Source organism: Cinclus cinclus, chromosome 22 (assembly GCF_963662255.1).
Source record: "Cinclus cinclus chromosome 22, bCinCin1.1, whole genome shotgun sequence".
In the NCBI taxonomy this organism is placed as follows: Eukaryota; Metazoa; Chordata; class Aves; order Passeriformes; family Cinclidae; genus Cinclus; species Cinclus cinclus.
The window spans coordinates 7,303,876-7,316,973 of NC_085067.1; the positions used below are offsets into that span (position 1 = coordinate 7,303,876).

Genomic DNA, 13,098 nt, shown 5'->3' on the forward strand with positions numbered 1-13,098 from the left:
TCCTCCTCTACTATTACGAAATGTTAATGCTTAAAGGAAAACACTCAGCTGGTTGGAAAAGCTAATCCTGCTGACTTGCACAGCCATGAACAGCTGTATCCAGAAGGGCAGGGAAGCTGTTCCTTAGTATCCATGGCAGGGAGGCAGCTTGTGTTTGAGTGCCTACAAAACTCATGACAAAGAAGCAGGAGTAAAGCCCTCTTACCTCTCTTGCTGCCACAAGCAGAAGGGTGTCCATGACTGATAATACTTCACTTATGTCAAAATTTGCAGAAACTCCTTTCTCTGGTAATAATAAGAGTCCACCTGGATCTTGATCACTACAAAACAAAGATATTCTTACTAACAAACAACTAGGAGTTCCAAACCAGAAATTTAGCATTTTTTTGTGTCAGATCTGAAGATATCGTACTGTATAATTACAACAAATATCAAAAGTTTGTGTCGCTGATTACTGCAGACTAATTAAATCAATATCAACCATCAGCACTGACAAACAACTACTTAAAAAATTGGAAGATGGCCTAGGAGAAGCTTAAGAGCAATATACTGTGATTTCAGCACCAACCTTGGCCAGTGTTTTATAGAGCTATTCCCTTAATAAAAATATTGAGTAATCAACATTAGTTGATTACTTCAGAGAATTCTGGTTCAGGGGAGTAACGTTTCTAAAAAGGATTAAGTACAAACTTATTAACAAATGTAGGGTATCAGACAAATATTTTCAATTTCAGGACCCCTTACCTGAAGTGGGTACACAAGGATCTGAAGGCAAGATGTACAGATTGCTTATGTTCTTGCTCTGTGATGTTTTTCTAGAAAAGGAAAAAGATTTATTTTTACGATACATTCTGTTTTCTTCCTCTGTGACAAAGAATTTTAATTCCTGCATTCTATTATTCATTTTTGGTAAGAAAGGCAGGGCTAGCTCCTCTTTCTTTGGATAAGCTGCAGAGAGAAAAGGGGAAGGGTGAAAAGAGGCAAAGAAAAAAAATGAGGCTTTTACTTTAGCGGGATAAAGTATGTATTATTTGAGAACAACTCAGATTTATTCTCTTTTCTGCACAAAGAAAGCAGGCACTAAACAAACAATTTCTCATTCAATGTTTACCATCATGGTGAAGAGCTGGTGTCGCCTGGTCTGTCTATCTGGGAAAAAAACTGCTGCTCCACTGAGTAAGGTGTTCTTAACTTCCTCTTTCAGCATTTTCATTGGCATGGAGTTACTGTCCCCCATATCCACTACTGCTCACACAAAAAGGAAACAAAATTACAAATTCTAATTAATACCCCATCTAATATGGCAGAGACATAACTGTTAGTCTACACAACTTCAAACCCTTGCAATCCCAGTATACATACAGAAAATGAGGGGAAACTTTTTAACTTATAATAAGAAATATTTATATTAAGAAAGAATATATCTATTCACCAAGTCAATAAATTCTAGGAAGACTGCAACTTGACACCCAAAGCTAATACAATTTTCAAGATATGACAGATTCTATATAAAGTGTTTTTCCTCTTTGGAAAGCTCGCTTTGCAGGAGACTCTTCAAATTATGCTGGAATAGAGAGCACGCCACTCTACTTCCAATAAAACCTCATGTGTAATTCCCATTCTCTTCACTAGTTCCAGATTGCTCCCTGTGTTCCTGCAAACCTCACAGTCTACTCATGAGCTCATTTACACTAATATGCAACATCAGAAATAAATAAACCCCAGTAATGTTATACTCAAAGGGTCCCATTCCCTGGTGGTAAAAGCAGGTGACACGTTCAAAAGGAGTCTTCTATTGCAGCTGCTTCCAGACCACATTGTCAGAAAGTCTACAAAACCATTTCTTTGGGCCAAGGAAAGTTTCTAGTCATAGACTAATTAGCACAGACTGACCTGAAGGAAAAACAAAGGAGCAGGGGCTGACTTGGCCTCTAAGAATGAATATCTTTTCCCAAACTTTAACAGACAAAACAGTCAATATATACTGAATAAAAATTACCTTCACACAAATGTCTATAAAGCTCTTCTGCAGCTTCTGTGTGACCAGCTGTTTTGCTCTGAGGAGTTTCTTGAGGTTTAGCAGTTTTATTATCTCCAGTAAGTACAGAGAAGCAGCTCTGCAGAAGCTTCAAGAGCAGTGTTTGAGCAAAGATACATTCCTCCCTTGGGCTGTAAGAAGATAAATAACAAATAGAAGCAAAAACTACAAAAGCAGCTCTTTTCCACCAAATAAGCATTGCTATGAACGCCACCATTTCAGATAGATAAAAACCACTGAGTGGAGACATATAGCCAAAGGAAGGATAACTATGAGCTCAATTAATCTAGAGCTCGAGCTTCTACATAACTTTATAGTTAAAAGTCCATATGGCAGCAGTAGGGAAATGTTATTTATGTAAATGATGTAGCTTAAGAAGAACAAACTGCTGTAACTAAACAAAGCGTATTTCATTTATATACACATACACTGATTAGTGCTTCAGCAGAGGTTAAAGAAAAAACTTACTTTTGGTGCAATTTATTGTAAAAATTCCAGAACAGCTGCAAATCAAGGCCTGTGAAATCTAAAAATGACTTGTATTTTAATCCACTCTCCTTCTGCTGAACCTTAAAAAGGCAAAGAGAATGCAGGATTGGAAAGTTAACTCTATACAGAACACACTTATAAAACATAAATCCCTGAGCACTGGGCCAAAGCACAGCCAGCTTTCCTATAAATTTGCAGCTAACATGAATTCCAGTTTAAGTTCTTTTATAGATATTCTGTTGTCTAAATGTGACAGCTCATGCTGAAACCTTCTTATTCACAGAATCTTCCCCTCTTTCTGGATTTCTAGGATCCCATCCCTTTTCTCTACCCTCTACCTCTCCATCTAATTTAATTGGAAGTAATAAACCTCCAGCAAACATACACAGAATTCTGTTTTTCAGAAATATTTTTTTTTCCACAGCATGCTTTTTAACCTTTGTTAAAAGCATCCCAACTTTTCTTTCCCCATTCACAGCTGCTCTTTGTACAGCCTTATTCCTTCTAGTCTGGCAAATAGAAGCTTAAAAAACACTAAGAAGTAAAAATACCAGGTCTTGTGCCAGCTGCTGGATGAAATGAAGTGTCTTCAGGAGCAGAGCTGTGCCACAAACAGTGTCATCCTCAGTTTTCCTGCACTGCAGGCAGCTCATGGTCCTGCAGGGCTCATCTTGCAGGGGCCGCAGATATCCCAGAACACTCAGCCCTTGGACCCCGAGCCGTTCTGCTGACTCTTGTCTTGTGCACAAGAACTTTATCATCAAGTACTAGACAGACATAAAAATAGCACAAGATTTGGGTTTAAAAGCTGGTCCAAATTGGGCTTTTAAAAGGCATGAGTGCACATAGGATTGAGGAGGGAAGCCTTAGTCCCTTGTCTTTTACCTCCAGAGATTTAAAATACTGAGCCTGATATTCAGGTTAAGTTTGGTCTCTCCCTGGTTCCAAAAGGTCACAGGGATGGTTCTAGGACCTCTATAGGATTTGCAAAGCAAGTTAATTAATTTTCAGTTCATTCTTTCTGCACACACTGCTCCTCACTGCCACAGCTACAGTATTCTTGCAGGTTAAAGAATTATTAGCTGCATTTCAAAGCAAGCAGAGGATCAATATGTAACATTAGAACATACTTTGATCAGTCTGTTCCCAGTGAGGTGCAGAGTGCAAAACTGAAGGAACAGCAAGTCCTGCCATCCACATGTACTCAGTTACTCTGCAGCAGCAGTAACTTAGCAAGCAGCAATAGAGTTAGAAAAAAATCCCAACTGATACAATGCCACCAATTCTCTTAATTCCCACAAGTGCAGATGGACTGGGGAACTACAACAGCTGATTCCAGAACCATGATCTGAAATGCAACATCCCCTACAAAAGCACCAAGCACTACAAATCAAAACAATCTTCTGCCATTCTCAAAACTAAAGTGTCTCCATTCCCTGGGTCAGCAGCCTAACTGATGGAAACACTTTGCAATTGTTTGCTCACTGAAACATGGATTGAAGAATCTGGCTCTGAAAGAATAAATGCTGTGAGTACACAGTAGTTAAATGATGTACATACTAGAATAAAGCAACAATCATATTTAAAACCAGTAATCTGCACATTAACACATAACTTTGCACTAAATTTGAACATGAAGCACCACTCAACTGCAGTTATATATATCTGTGCATTCAGAATTAAGTTTATTTCAGCTGGCACACAAAGGAGCCCCTGCTCATTGTGACTGGGCCAAGGGGTTTTTGTGGGTTCTTACCTGGGAAACTCTGCATTGCTGCATTTTGACATCAACTTCATCCCATTCTTCTTCTACTTCAAACCAGCCAATAGGATCATCATCTCCCAAATCATCACATGAATAACTGCTTCTGTGTATAAAAATGGAACACACTTTTTAAAGAAAAAAATTAGACACACAGCAAAGCTGATACTCTATCAAAATACTTAGAGGATGTTATGGCTATAAAGATGAAGAAAGACAACAGAAAGTTTCACAAACCCGAAACTCTATCATATGCAAGGCAAAAGAAAAATCAAAACAATCTTTGTCATGGCCCCTTAACCTCCACTTACTCCTAAGTGACAGTTCTGAAAACTGATTTAATAAAACTTAATTTTAATATGTCTGTTATCATTGATCTGCACCCCAAGTAGAAGGTCTGTTTTGCTACGTCCCTTTTATAACAGGCCTTTAAGTCAAGTTGCTGAAAACAACAGCTATATACATATTTCATTCAACACATCATAATGAGGTTCATTAAAATCAAATAACAAACGATGCATCATTTTTAAGTCACTTGGAACAATTCTTAGTAGTTTGAGTGGCATTGCAAAACGATCAAATATAACATTTATTTTCTATGTATACTTTGCAAAAATCCATTTATACCTGGTTTTTAAAAATTGTTTGAATTCCCTCAGCTTCCACTTGTCGTAGCTCTCAAACCTTTTGAAGTGCTCCTCAGCATGGAACTTTTCTGAGGCACCATTGTAGGCAAACACCAGCCCACACTGTGCCCCGATGGCACCACGCCGCACCTGAAGGGGCAAATCCACAGCAAGGCAGTGAGGAAAACAAGAACCTATGGAAAGCAACCAAATCCTGACAATCCTGGTCTCTGCAATTGCACAGGAAAATGAAACACCTTTAGAGAAATGTTATGAAAACTTCTGTAACCCACTGAACTGAGATCATGGACATGGTTATCATTTACTGAATTTATCACCCTGCCAGTACCCTAACATTAACTAGAGTTCCACATATTAACTCCCATTGTACTTTTGTTTTTACATTTAAAAAATAAACAAAACTAAAATCATATTTCCCTATTAATATCACTACACTGCCAAACAACTTAGCAGCCTCTCCATCTCCAGTCAGAATTTACTTGCCAGAAATCCATTCATGTTTAAATCTCTTTGACATAGAAATATGCATTGTTGCTCCAGGAATTAAGTAATATCATTGCTTTGCCTTAAGTAAATAAATCAATTCAGCTGCAGAAACCTCACTGAAGTTTTGTCTTGGCCAGGAGACAATCACAAGACCTTCCTTTGGAAACAGGTAACAGTCACACCAAATGTTCAAATTACACTACTGTCTCTAAACAGAATTTGAAATACCTTCATTTAATCTGAACTCACATGCTTTGTATCATGTACCACCTATTCACAGAGTCAAAAAGTTATTTTAAACGTAAGAGAAAAGACCTTGCATATAAATCCACACACTTCAGAGTGAAACCATAAACCACAGAGTGTCTGGCTTGAGATATATATTGCAAGATATAGATAAAATCAATATAAAATAAATATCTTTACTACGTGCTTGTGGCTTCCTGGAACAATTTAAGACCTGATTTTTCTGAAGTTCCCTGACTTACACTGAAGAAAAACTCTAAAATAATAGTATTTCATAATGAATTTAAATTTCAGTTCATATAAAAAATATCCAAATTCAATTCTACCACTAGGGGAAAAAAAGTAAGTCTTCTACTTCAAAAGCTCACAACTACACACCTTTATTCTAATTTGTGTCACTTGAAATGAAGATTCAGTTCCAGTAGAAAGAATGATACTTGCTCTGGTTCTCCCAGTTTCAGTAAGAAAACCTAAAGCAGCAGTGGGAACAGAATGAATTTGAATGAGTGCTAATGCAAAGTGTTTGAAAGAAAATACTGGGATTGAGGGCTGAAGGAGGGAAACAAAACCACAAGGCTTTTCCAGGGACATGTTCATTAGCAAATGTTTCCAAATAAAAGGGACTATTTAAAAAATTGTATTTTACACAGAACTCTCCAGGCAGTATCACCCTGGGCATGCAGCAGTTTCAAGAATATTTTCTTATTAAAGTTTATTAGTAATTCCCAAATATTACTTTGGCTTGTGGCTCTATTCACTGAAGTCAGTGAATAGTCCCCCAAACTGTGACCCACTAAACAACAGTAGGCAAACCACAGAATAACTAAAGAATAAACTCAAATAATACACATGAACAAACAGAGGTGTAAGATAAGCATTTAGAATGTGCCTGATTTTCTGTCACAGTGGCTTTCATTTACCAGTTACCCTGCACAAGACAATAAACTGTGTAAAAAAAAAAAGATTAGGTGGCATTTCACTTAAAAAGGAGTTCAAGAAACACAAATTTCTTTGTTTAGTACATAAAAGCATTGCATTAGCAAAGAGAAGCTTTAAGGGAGAACTAATAGGCACGTGCAGTGAGAATTTAAATGGTTTCTACAAACTCTCTCCCCATCAATATTTGGGAAACTAACAGTGATTCATGACTTCAACCCACAAAGTGTGCTCTGGTAGAATATTCCCTGTGACAGCTCACTGCTGACTTGCACACAGAATATTAACAACTCTCTTCAAAATCCAATCTATTTGTTTGATTGGCTTTTTTTGACAAGAAACTGGTTTCTGAGAAATCCACAGTGCTGCAAAATCAAATTTATATATTGTTTTGGTTTCTGTTTGTTAGTTTACCTTTTCTTTAATTCCAAATCTTCCATAGCATAAAACGACAAAGAATCAAATATATATATATATATATAAGTGAATATGGAACATCATCACAGCATTGTTAACAATCATTGTTTGGTGGAATCACCTAACTTAAAATCCATAATATTAGAATAAAATCATTTAAGTCCAGACTCTTACCATCCCCAGTCCATGGCTCAACAAGGAGGTTTTCAGGCCCTGATTTATCTTCTTTTCCCTTTACATCACATGCTTGCAGAGTGAGTCGTAAAGGCTTTCCTAAGTCAAAAAATCAACAGGTTTATCAAATCCATTTGAAATGGTAAAATATATTTTCCAAAGTTCTTCGTTCAGACAAAAAAAAAATAAAAAAGGAAAAATTACAATATTATGACATTTTTACCACTGTCAGACCCTAATTAGGGGAGGGAAACAGGAGTATGAGAGATACATTAATCTAAAGAGTAAATCATTACATAAATCTAATTAGAGTTTTATATACAGACAGAAGGACAATGAAATTCATGACAATTAATGTTCCTTCAACTGTTGTCACACTTTGGAATTCACAATCCATTAAATACCACTCGTCTTACAAAAGGCATTATCTGATCTGGGGAAAATGAACCAATTTTCAAAATTTTTAAAAGTAAACATCAATAATTATACAACAATCCATATGTTCTTTGGCACAAGACAAGAAGCACTGAAAAAGCATACTAAAAGGCAAATAAATTCTTCATGGGAGACGAATGAGAATCTCAGAAGTTGATACCTGAGAAAATACAGATTTATCAAACAAGTACAGTACATACAGCAAAATCACTACCTGAAGCCAGACTATGAACAGCTCTACACTCATGACATATTCAGATTATAAAAACTTATTTTTAACTCAACTTACAAAAGTGAAGAAAAACCAAAAATCATAAAGAGATGCTAATGACATTACATTCAAAATGCATCTTAAATTCCTTGTGCCCACAGGAGAGAGCACTCACTGAGGCTCACTCACACAAACAAATGTCTTACTGGAAGAAGAAGAAAAATACTTCCTGCCATTTGCCTTTTAAGCAACACAAACACCATCATCACTATCCTGATACAGGAGCCATGATCTACAAAGTTCATCTTTTCTCTCTTGAGAAGATCCTACTTGGTTTAACTCTTTGATCACAGAAAGCTGATCAATCACCAACCTTTCAGGCAGTTCAGCTGCAAGGTTGTGATTTCAGGGACAATTTTTAATTTAAAAGATTTGGATAATTTAAAACCCAACAAGTGGAACAACTCAAAGCTGTGTATTCTCTTAAGCCTGCACAAGAAAGGACCCAGGATTGTTCCATTACCATATTTATAGAGCAGGTTCTGTCTGACTGCTGCCATGGAAGAGATAAGAGAGGAAGCCTTGTATGGAGTGTCCAAATGATCAGTGATGGCACAAAGGGAACTCAGCACTTTGGCAACACTCCCCCGGGCTAAGGCAAAGGCCAGGAGTGTCAGCTCCACCTCTGGAGTAGTACAACAACTGTGAGGGAAAACAACAGCAGTGTGAAAAGAAAATCTGGGACATTTTGTTTTTCAATAAAGACAAGCTGCCACACAATCTCTCAGGTGCCAGTTTCTTGTATTTGTATTTTTCAAGATACTTAAAAAAGAGCATGTGAGTAAAGATGTAAAAATTTGATCTACAGACTCTTCTAAACCACTTCCCACTGCATCAGGCACACAAGCTCACCTTGTTATTCTGATAAGGAAGCTATCTACTTCTTCCAAAACATTTGGTGATAAGAAGCTTGAAAAATCTGTGGAGCCTGGTGTTAGGGAGAGAGGTGGCATGTGCTGCAGTGCTTTCCTAGGAAAAAGTGAAACATAATGTCAGGCAACCAGGCAGAGCTGGAGAAAAGAGCCTCCTAATGTGAATTAGATGCTTGAATCTTCATTGTTTGTGTGAGCAGCTCTCTGCAAATTGCTTCTGAGTGCACAAAATCTATTTACACAGAGAATCTCTTCAAAAAGGAACAACAGTATTGCATTCTAGGCACGGAAAGTTCAATGACTGCTGGGTAAACTTGAATCTAGTCTCAATCTCAGATTTAATAACACAAACATATCAAGGAGTTTTAAATTAAATCTGTGACAGCATTAGAAATAGCTTAGTGTCCAAACACTGTTGCATTTTAAATTGGTCTAGAATTGAGCAAGAGACTGTGAATAAAGGGAAAATTGATTTTAAATTCCCTCAGAAGAATTAGACAGCCTAAGAGAGACACTTCTTTGCTCAAATCAGAATTTTTCTGAGTTTTCAAAGACAATGGGATAATGCCTGAAATTAGGAATTCTCAAGCAGTTTCACCAAAGTTATTCCATCCAATACTAAAGTTTTCCCATTCAGTATTACAGTTATTCCACCCAGTTCTAAAGTTTAGGGCTTTTGATTTATAATTCTAAACACTGAATCTAATTTCTGGAAGCATGATTTTAGCCAGGATTTTTCCATTAAAAATTTTTAATGCTTTATTAGCTCAGCGTTCATGTTATATTTCTAAAAAAATATCTAAACTTAGCAAAACTGAAGGTTCTGAGCAAAGCCTGCAACTATGGGCCTGTCTAAGGCATGAGCATGTATGAAGTTATCTAAACTTAAAAGAGATTTCACAGATGATAAATTAAAATATAGGCTTAGTGGACTTTAGCCTACAGGATTCATTAACCTAATGACAGCCCTGCTTTTCAGTGACATCGTGCTAACTGAGCTCTGTAAAAGCTGATGTGGGTGTGGAGAGGTTTTATTAGGATTCCAATCCTTCAAGTCATTGAGCAGAAGTGTTTGGCATTCAAACAAGGAAACATTACACAGAAAATGGCCAATCACCAAAAGCAAACATTTGCATGGAGATGGTGCATATACCCAGCTATATCCCCATAAAATGCATGACATGGCATTACATAAGCAGAAATCTGATCAAAATTAAGCTAAATTAAGCTTCAGTCCTAAGGGGGAAGATGTTAATTTTATTATTATTAATATTGGTTACAAGAAAAATGAATTAATTTTAGACTGCTCAAAGTCATTATAAGTAAACGGATCGGTGAAAAATCTATTTCTCAGTGTCCATTTAGTCATGGTTTAACAACTAGATTAGATGAAACAGCCAGGAGAATTACACTTGCTCTAGTAAATGCAAATGGATGGAAGAAAAACATCAAAAATCTGAACAACGAGACAGAAAAAGATGTTTAAACACCTTAATGGAGGGAGTGAAAACCAGTTGCATACAGCAGATTGCTTATTAAAGCAACAAGTACTTCTTTAAAAAATTAAGAAGTAGATAAAATCACGCCCCGTGTAAGTTTGGTACTTACTGAGTATTCTGTAAAATAGTGTTAACAAATGCTGGGTTTGTTTCCATGGAAGCTGTCACCAGAGAGGTCAGCAGGGACCAGTACCAGATGGCTGAGGCATCACACACGGACACTCCCACCTTCTTCACTCTCTGGTAGCCCACAGCCCGCAGCCCGTGGATTCTGGTGTCACATCCATCACTAAGGCAACGCTTGATGTTTATCTGTACATCTGTCAAAACACAAATGACAATTTTTTTTTCCCATTTCTTCTGCTAGATTAGAGCTAGAAGAATCCAGATATTCCAAATATTAAATTAGTGCGGGAACTCTTGGAAAAGTAATGGCAGATATGGAACAGCATTGCCTGATATGGACAACCAGACACACTGTGCACCCTCTGATCTGTAAATTCAGCCTTTGCATAAACAGCCTGTGGATCCATTACAGATGCTATGGCTACAAACTAGGAGAAATTGTAATTAAATAGCCTCAAAGTGAAAAATAGATTGTCGATTATTTCACCAGTACATTCCTACCTATATACATAGGAAGTGTCTTGGAAGCAAGTGGTTGTGGAGATAATAGGGAAAAGGAGCAAAGCCTAAAGGCAAAGTTTAAAGTTATATAAAAATTTTCACACAAGTTCTTGACCATTTTGTCCAGATGACATTGTCCTGTTCCTTCTGAGGAATAGCATACTTGCTGCCCACTTCTGTGGAAGTGAAAGCTCCTCTCAGAGATAAGCATCTTTTGGAACTTGAAGGGACAAAATTCCTGAAGCTGCAGAAACCATCCTAGGAAGGAGCAGCTTTTTTCTTGATTGATTTCAATATAGCACCACAGAGCTACTAGGATCAAAAATAACACTATTTAAAAGCATAAAACCTGCCTTACATTGGACCAACTTCACAGTTTCAGTAACAAAAAAAAGCAGATTTTTAGCTAGATACTATCAGCCAACATATGCTCTCACTCTGCAAGCAAGGATATTTTAAAACTGCCCCATGTCTTCATATTGAAAGGCTAAACCAGCATCTTTAGGTATTTTTTTCCTCAACCCCTACCCCACATTACAGAGACCATGAGAAAGGCTCGAAAGACTCTCTTACAGGCTAGAAATTAAACTAGAATTAAAACAATTTCTCTGACCCAAGGACAAGGCACAAACTGTCACCCTTGGTTACTGACACTTCAACACATCTCCATGATCTACCCAACCTTTCACCTTCCAAAAAGCACCAAAGCAGTATCCCAATGTATCTTTATTGACTCACACATCTGACTAATGTTAGCGTTTTCCAACAGTGTTACGTAGCCAGTGATATTGCTTGGAATGTGAACATCTCGGACCTCCTGGAGACTGCTGGCATTCCTTCCCACTGCCACTGTGACTTGCTGTGGCATGTAACTCTGGTCATTAGCTGCCACTGCAATGGACAGGTGTCTCAAAACCACATCTGGTTTCATCTTTAAACTGCAAAGCAAAGAAGAGAAAAGAGTTTTTGCAAAGAGAAGGTTAAGTCAAGCATTGTGGTTTTATTGTTATGTATCATAATATTATACATATGTATATATAATAGGGGCTATATTATTATTCACTGATTTTCCTCCTCTACAAACACAAATAAATCCTCTGAAATTTACCTAATGCTTCACAGATGTTCTTAACACCATACCATAGTGAACAAGTTAAAAAATTTTCATTTAGAAAACAGTTGCCTCCGAGAGGCTATAGAATTTTCTATTTATATTTTCAACTGAGAATTCCTTCCTCAGGAATAAAAATGCAATGTCAATAGTGATGAAAATGAGATTTTTTTTTTTTTCTTTGGAGCACTCATACATTCTCAGATCTACCACTGAAAACACCAACTAAATATTTGTGTTTCATTGAGCATTTCTATTTCATGGAACTTCCTGGACAGTGGCAGAGTGTTTCTATTCAAGTACCAACCACTGAATCTGTATTCCAGCTTGGAAAGCTTCACTATACAACGAGGCTGTGTGTCACCACAGGCAGATACAGGCATTTTACAGGTGACCTCTTACTTGGCAGTGAGGCTTTTAAATTTTATGCAGAGGTTAATTACTTCTGCTTTTATCTGTATCCATCTGTCACTCATTAATTCCAGCTGTTTTAAATTACACCTGTATTGGGTTTGTGTGATGAGGTTTTGGGGGGGGTCTACAGGGTGTGAGAAGTTGCTGGAGGCTGGACCTGTGTCCCCATGGAGAGAGCAGTGGAGGAGGTTTGCTGGCAGGATTTGGGATCCCATGGAGGACCCATGCTGGAGCAGCCTCTTCCTGAGGGACTGATCCTCATAAGGGCCATTCACTTAAGATCTGGATTTGACAATCCTTGGGGGTTCCTTCCAACTCAATATTCTGTCATTCTGTAAGTGCACCCCATGGGAAGGACCCACATAGGAGCACTTTGAGGGGAACTGTCTCCCATGGAAGATATCCCACGCTGCTGCAGGAGAAGAGTGTGAGGAGTCCTGCCCCTGAGGAGGTAGGAGTGGCAGAGCCAGCATGTGCTGAATTAATGGCAGCCCACCTTCCCTATCCCTCTGTGCCTCTGGAAGGGAGGAGAGAATTTCTCTTCCATTTTTCTCTAAGCCTGTGAAGAAAGGGAGGGAAGATTTGGTTTTGTTTCTCCTAAGCCCACCGTGTTTTAATAAATGGAAGTAAATTCCCTGAATGAAGCGTGTTTTGTCTGTGATGGCAGCTGGTGA

The 13,098-nt window shown here is 37.8% G+C and overlaps 1 protein-coding gene across 2 annotated transcripts in view; it reads right to left on the bottom strand.

The window, feature by feature from the left end:
- Positions 1-13,098, bottom strand: part of ZZEF1 (zinc finger ZZ-type and EF-hand domain containing 1) — a 56,369-nt gene that overhangs the window by 36,127 nt on the left and 7,144 nt on the right. For both annotated transcript variants that reach the window (XM_062507222.1, XM_062507221.1), the window contains exons 5-18: positions 11,638-11,837; positions 10,382-10,592; positions 8,754-8,870; positions 8,365-8,543; positions 7,196-7,294; positions 6,047-6,138; positions 4,917-5,065; positions 4,284-4,395; positions 3,079-3,294; positions 2,507-2,607; positions 2,000-2,169; positions 1,112-1,245; positions 745-815; positions 206-320 (exon numbers count right to left, since the gene is read on the bottom strand). In XM_062507222.1, coding sequence (XP_062363206.1) covers positions 206-320; positions 745-815; positions 1,112-1,245; positions 2,000-2,169; positions 2,507-2,607; positions 3,079-3,294; positions 4,284-4,395; positions 4,917-5,065; positions 6,047-6,138; positions 7,196-7,294; positions 8,365-8,543; positions 8,754-8,870; positions 10,382-10,592; positions 11,638-11,837 — 1,966 coding nt within the window. The remainder of the gene's footprint in view (positions 1-205; positions 321-744; positions 816-1,111; positions 1,246-1,999; positions 2,170-2,506; positions 2,608-3,078; positions 3,295-4,283; positions 4,396-4,916; positions 5,066-6,046; positions 6,139-7,195; positions 7,295-8,364; positions 8,544-8,753; positions 8,871-10,381; positions 10,593-11,637; positions 11,838-13,098) is intronic.